The 6,566-nt window shown below is 49.1% G+C and overlaps 1 protein-coding gene across 2 annotated transcripts; it reads left to right on the top strand.

The window, feature by feature from the left end:
* The first annotated feature begins 3,191 nt into the window (after positions 1 to 3,191).
* ATP5MC1 (ATP synthase membrane subunit c locus 1) lies at positions 3,192 to 6,347 on the top strand. Of its 2 annotated transcripts, none has more exons than XM_032163330.2 (5): positions 3,192 to 3,330; positions 3,894 to 3,941; positions 4,853 to 4,930; positions 5,633 to 5,811; positions 6,132 to 6,347. In XM_032163330.2, the coding sequence occupies exons 2-5, from the start codon at positions 3,903 to 3,905 to the stop codon at positions 6,244 to 6,246; spliced, it is 411 nt and encodes a 136-aa protein (XP_032019221.1). In that variant the 5' UTR covers positions 3,192 to 3,330; positions 3,894 to 3,902; the 3' UTR covers positions 6,247 to 6,347. The 2 variants fall into 2 exon arrangements, with proteins under 2 accessions (XP_032019221.1, XP_032019222.1); XM_032163331.2 differs by having other exon boundaries at positions 3,276 to 3,400.
* Positions 6,348 to 6,566: the final 219 nt, after the last annotated feature.

Below are 6,566 nucleotides of genomic sequence, written 5' to 3'. Positions count from 1 at the left end.
ATATACGTATATATATATGTGTGTGTGTGTATATATATATATATAAAAATTAGCTGGGCGTGGTCGTGGGTGCCTGTAATCCCAGCTACTGGGGAAGCTGAGGCAGGAGAATTGCTTGAACCCAGGAGGTGGAGGTTGCAGGGAGCTGAGACTGCACCACTGCACTCCAGCCTAGTGACAGAGCAAGACTCCGTCTCAAAAAAAAAAAAAAAATTAGGCAGGCGTCGTGGCAGGCGCCTGTAATACCAGCTACTTGGGAGGCCGAGGTAGGCAAACTGCTTGAACCCGGAGGCGGATGTTGCAGTGAGCCGAGATTGTGTCATTGCACTCCAGCCTGGCAAGAAGAGCAAAACTCCATCTCAAACAAAAAAGAGAGGCTGGGCGCTGTGGCTCAAGCCTGTAATCCCAGCACTTTGGGAGCACTATCGGAGGTGAGGCAAAAAATTTCTTGAACCGGAGGCAGAGGTTGTGACCGACCATTGCACTCACCTGGCGACAAAAAAAAAAAAAAAGAAAAGAAAAGAAAATGTTTTTCTGGCCAGGTGCAGGTAGCTCACATCTGTAATCCCAACACTTTCGGAGGCTGAAGTGGGAGGATCCTTGAGGCCAGGAGTTTGAGACCAGCCTGGACAACATGGCAAGATCCCACCTGTAGTCCTAGATACTTGGGAGAGTGAGGAGGGAGGGTTACTTGAGCCCAGGAGATTAAGGCTATAATAGTGACTGCACCACTGCACTCCAGCCTGGGCAACAGAGTGAGACCTGTCTCTAAAAAAAAAAAAAATTATTTTAAAAAAAAAAAGTTTTCCTAAGAGTCTAGACTTGTGAGTTGCCAGATTAGTGTAATTTTTAAAATATTTTTCTATTATAAAGTACCCATACTCATAAATCAACTTATTATACCCTCTAGAATTAATTATTAATTTTTAATATTTTTTTCATTCTTTTTCCATGTGTATTTTTTCACAATTCTGTGCATAGTTTTGCATTATAAAATATTTCTCAATATCAAATCTTCTTCAAGGCCAGGAGTGGTGGCTCATGCCTGTAATCCCAGCACTTTAGGAGGCCAAGGCGAGCAGATCACTTGAGGTCAGGAGTTCGAGACCAGCCTGACCAACATGGTGAAACCCCTTCTCTACTAAAAATACAAAAATTAGCTGGGCATGGTGGTGCATGCCTGTAATCCCAGCTACTTGGGAGGCTGAGGCAGGAGAATTGCTTGAACCGGGGAGGCAGAGGTTGCAGTGAGCAGAGACCGCACCACTGCACTACAGTCTGTGAAACAGAGTGAGACTGTCTCAAAAAATAATAATAATAAAAATAAAATATTCTTCAAAAACATGGCCGGGCGCACTGGCTCACACCAGTAATCCCAACACTTTGGGAGGCTGAGGCGGGCGGATCACGAGGTCAGGAGATCGAGACCATCCTGGCTAACACGGTGAAACCCCGTCTCTACTAAAAATACAAAAAATTAGCTGGGCGTGTTGGCGGGCGCCTGTAGTCCCAGCTACTCGGGAGGCTGAGGCAGGAGAATGGTGTGAACCCAGGAGGTGGAGGTTGCGGTGAGCCGAGATCGCACCACTGCACTCCAGCCTGGGGGACAGAGAAAGACTCCAAAAATTAGCCGGGCGTGGTGGCGGGCGCCTGTAGTCCCAGCTACTCGGAGAGGCTGAGGCAGGAGAATGGCGTGAACCTGGGAGGCGGAGCTTGCAGTGAGCCGAGATTGCGCCACTGCACTCCAGCCTGGGAGACAGAGCAAGACTCCGTCTCAAAAAAAAAACAAAAAAACATGATTTTATTTCCTGTTTTATTTCTGCTTATTTCATCAAGTGAATATATTATAACTTATTTCACCTTTTACTGTCAGTGGAACATTTACTTGTTTCCAATTTCTACAAACTCTGCAAATGCACATCTTTTTAAAAGAATCTGCATTTCTGATTCTTCAAAATAAATGCCTAGAAGTGATATTACTGGATGAAAAGTGGATGGAGAGCTTAAAGGCTCTTAGTTACTCAAGAATTACTGGGTCAAAGAGGATGGCTCATTCACAGCCTTTGAATAAAAATAAATATTGCCAAACTGCTTTCAAGGAAGGTTTTCTAATTCATCCTCTCACCAGCAATATAGGACAGCGCGTGGCTCACATTAATAAAAAGAACTCTGCTGTTTTGAGCAGTACTAAGCGGTGCGTTTAAACTTATATTTCTTTGATTAGGAAGGCTGACATTCGTTCCTGCAATTCACATTTCTTCCTTAGTGAATTGCCTGTTCCTATCCTTTGCTCGTTTTTCTACAGGGATATTATTTCATTCTTTCAGTGTTGTTTTTACAAAGTAAACAATTTTTTTTGTTTGTTTTTTCCCCGAGACGGAATCTTGCTCAGTCCCCCAGGCTGGAGTGCAGTGGCGCGATCTCGGCTCACTGCAACCTCGGCCTCCCGGGTTCAAGCGATTCTCCTGCCTCAGCCTCCCAAGTAGCTGGGATTACAGGCACGCGCCACCATGCCCGGCTAATTTTTGTATTCTTAGTAGAGACGGGGTTTCACCATGTTGGTCAGGCTGGTCTCGAACTCCTGACCTCAGGTGATCCGCCCGCCTCGGCCTCCCAAAGTGCTGGGATTACAGGCGTGAGCCACTGCGCCCGGCGCAACAAATTTTTTAGAAAGCCATCTGGATGCTAGTCCATGACTGCTGAACACCGGCTGAGGCCCACAAAACTGCGCTCACCGCTTGGGGCCTTTCCAGCCGGCCTTTATTCTCCATGGCGAAAGCGGTCTTTCCACAAACCTCCACAGTGGGAATTACTACAAAGGCATCGGATCTCCCGGCCTCGAATGTCTCGCGGGATCTCAGCTGTCCTTGGGGGTCTTCTCAGCACAACTACCAATCCCAACATGCAACGCGCCCCGTGGCCCAAGCGCCCGAATGAATGCTCGGGGCCAAAGTCATGTGTCTGACTGCGTCACACGTTCCGTCATCTCTCCCACGCCTTTTTCTTCAGCTTCCACCTTGGTCGCCATCTTGTGCGCGAGGTTATGGAACCTCTGAGTCCTGCCAACTCTATGGTCGAGCGTTTCAGGGATCGGCCAATCGTAATCCAGATCTCGTAGGAAAGCCCCGCCTCTATCCGCATGGAGGCGGGAATTGCCACGAAGCTCCTGTGGAGGGAGAGGAAGCAGCTGCGGAAAGCCAATAAGAGTGGCGGAGTCGATGACGTCAACCAATGGGGACGCGGGGATATTACAGCCAATGAGAATGGAGAAGGTCCAGGACACGTGGGTGGGGGAAGCTGAGCGCTGAGACCGAGGGCTAAAGCTGAGAGGTGAGACTGTCACCTTGAGCCGGGCGAGCGCTGTGGGCCAAGCAGGGGTTGCAGGGCAGTAGGAGTGCAGGTGACTTGGGGCCGGGAGCCAGCAATAGGCAGGGTTGTGGGCTGGGCAGTGTGGAGGGTTATTTCCCACCAGTGCTGGGAGAGGCGATGGCAATCTAGATATGGCCTTATCAATGAAAGTTACCAACGGTAATGAACGATTGACTGCCTCGGCTGGGGCGGGTCGAGGACTGCTGTGTAAGATGGGCGGGACCCTGCGCGACACCTGCCCAGTGTCCGCCTCCAGTCTTCCCAGGAGACCATTCCCTTTCGCAACATTTCCTTCCTGGGGCTTGGGCCCCTTTCCTTGACTTCCGATCTCCATGACTTTCCTTTGAAGACCCGCTGCTCTGTCCCTCTGACCTCTAATGCCCTCCTCAGCTGGGGCACGGTGCAAGGAAGAGCGTGGTCTAGGGAGGACGGGCGGGGGTGAAGGGGACGACCAAAGGTCGTCATTGTAAACAAACCACCAGGGTCTCAATGGGATTATTATTACTATTTTTCCCCCTCTGCAGACTGAAAAAATGCAGACCGCCGGGGCATTACTCATTTCTCCAGCTCTGGTAAGCTGCCGCGCCGCGGTGCTCTGTAGTACCAGGTGTATGGTGTGGACGCCATCAGTGTTTAATGAATGAACCCAGGGGAGCTTGGCGTCCTGATGATGTAGGCTCTTTGAGGTGGCTGTAGGATGTGATGAAGGTAACCCCTGTTTATCTGGGCCTGTGAACCAAGCTATCTTGGCTTTGGAATGTGATCAGAGAGTCTGGATTTAATTTTTATCCCCAGTCTGGCCTGGCCATAGAGACAGCCCACTAAAACAGTGGTTTTCAACAGTGGCTGCACGTTAGAATCATCAGGGAGCTTTTAAAAATCCTGATGCCTAGGCTGCACCTTAGACCATTTGCATCAGACTTTGGGAATGGGGGTGGAACCCAGGCATCTGTATCTTTTAGACTTCTCCAGATGATTCCACTGTGCAGCCAAGTTTGAGAACCACTGCACTAAAAATTATTTCAAAAAAGCCATGTTACAGATGGCTCTCCTTAGATGGCTATTCCAGTCGGTTTCCAGGGCTGACTGACCCACTCCATTTAGGGTGTGTAGCCGTGAGTGTATTTTAGCAGAATAGTTTCCCCCATCTGATTACTTGGTGATCTGGGTATAAACCTTTCCTGTACCTGCTTTGGTATTAGTGTGGGTTCTTGTTCCATTCTGGGAAGCCGATTAAGGCTGTGCCCAAAGAAGTGAACTTTGGTTTGGTTTTGAATGGTGAAGGTTGCCACTGCTGACTATATCAAGCTATTAAGACAGCTGTCTCTGGGGCAGGCCTATCTGATAGAAACAGGAATAAATTGACCTTGAAATACATTGAACTTATTCTGTTTATGAAATCTGTAGTCATTTTTGACAGCTCAGCAATTAGGATTTTTTTTCCTTGACTGATTTGGTAGGATGTGGCTTTCTGATTTTACAGATCCGCTGTTGTACCAGGGGTCTAATCAGGTCTGTGTCTGCCTCCTTCTTGAATAGCCCAGTGAATTCATCTAAACAGGTAAGGGAGGAATAGCTCTCTTAGGAATGTTCCCAAGGCCCGGGGTGGTGGCTCACACCTGTAATCCCAGCTCTTTGAGAGGCTGAGGCAAGAGGATCACTTGAGCCCAGTAGTTCAAGACCAGCCTGGGCAACACAGTGAGACCCCATCTCTACAAAAAAATTTAAAAATTAGCCGTGTGTGGTGGCATGTGGCTGTAGTCCCAGCTACTCCAGGGCTGAGATGAGAGGATTGCTTAATCCCAGAGGTCGAGACTGCTGTGACTGTGCCACTGCACTCCAGACTGGGTGACAGAGCAAGACCCTGACTCAAAAAAACCCATTCATTAATTAATTTTTTAAAAATCAAGGAATATTCCCAGACAGGGGTCCTTCAGTTTAAGTTGCCTTTAGACCAAAGTGGGAGGAGAGTTGGAGAATCTGTATGCTTTAATAGTTCTAAGTCCCCCAGGGTAAGCCTTGTACGTGAGAAACTTATAAAAGTGAGGTGTGCCTAACCCATGAAATTTCCCTAGTCCTGTCTGACAACAGACTCTAGGACTAATTCCCAGCATACTCTGCAATCAGAGTATTCTGCATTTACCAGGCAGTCTGCCAACAGTTTCAGAGCTCAGGTGGGTGGGGTGAAGGAGGTAGAGTCAGCCACCTGTCCTTATGCCATACTGTCTCTCTGCTATCTCGCCTGCCTTGCTTCTCTTTCTAGCCTTCCTACAGCAACTTCCCACTCCAGGTGGCCAGACGGGATTTCCAGACCAGTGCTGTCTCCCGGGACATTGACACAGCAGCCAAGTTTATTGGTGCTGGGGCAGCCACAGTTGGTGTGGCTGGTTCAGGGGCTGGCATTGGAACGGTGTTTGGCAGCTTGATCATTGGCTATGCCAGGTAAGTTTGGGTGGCCTACAGCATCTCCTACTGTAAATTCCACCCTGTTTGGGGAAGCCTCAGCTGGAGGAGCTCCCTTCTGGAGCCTTCAGGTTGATTTCATCTACATCATAGTTTCTCCAGAGAAAACATGTGTCCAGCCTGGCTCACTTAAACTTACCAGGTTGGTCCACTCTGCTTGTCCATCCAAATCCCCAGGATCTGTGCAGGCTAGGCCCTCTCCCAGGAGTAACACTCCCCATTCACCTCACCGTCCTGTGTCCTCCCCTCCCCTCACCCTTTCCTCTCCCTCAACTGGCAATGATCTCTGTCCCTCTCAGGAACCCGTCTCTCAAGCAGCAGCTCTTCTCCTATGCCATTCTCGGCTTTGCCCTGTCTGAGGCCATGGGGCTCTTCTGTTTGATGGTCGCCTTCCTCATCCTCTTCGCCATGTGAGGCACCATGGGGGGTCACCTGCCTGTTGCTGCTGCAACTCCACACCATTCTTGGTGCTGGGATGTGCTAAGATTTACCATTAAACACAACGTTTCTCTAAACCCCTGTCTGTGCCTCTGTCCTTTGACCTTCAGGAGGGCCTTGGTAGAAGGGTGAGGAGAGGGAATTTGCTCAGCCATTGGTGATTGGGAACTCCTCAGGGCTGAGAAGGAGCACTGCCATGCCTGTAAGAACACAGAGGGTTCTCATGTTCTCCCAGGAGGAATGTGGGTTTGTCTGAGTAATGAGATTTTTGCCTTTTCCCTTCAAATTTAGTACAG

The sequence above is a fragment of the Hylobates moloch genome, unplaced genomic scaffold (genome assembly GCF_009828535.3).
Source record: "Hylobates moloch isolate HMO894 unplaced genomic scaffold, HMol_V3 SCAFFOLD_10, whole genome shotgun sequence".
NCBI lineage: Eukaryota > Metazoa > Chordata > Mammalia > Primates > Hylobatidae > Hylobates > Hylobates moloch.
Note: the sequence above shows the minus strand (reverse complement) of the source record. Positions and strands in the feature narration are given on the sequence as shown.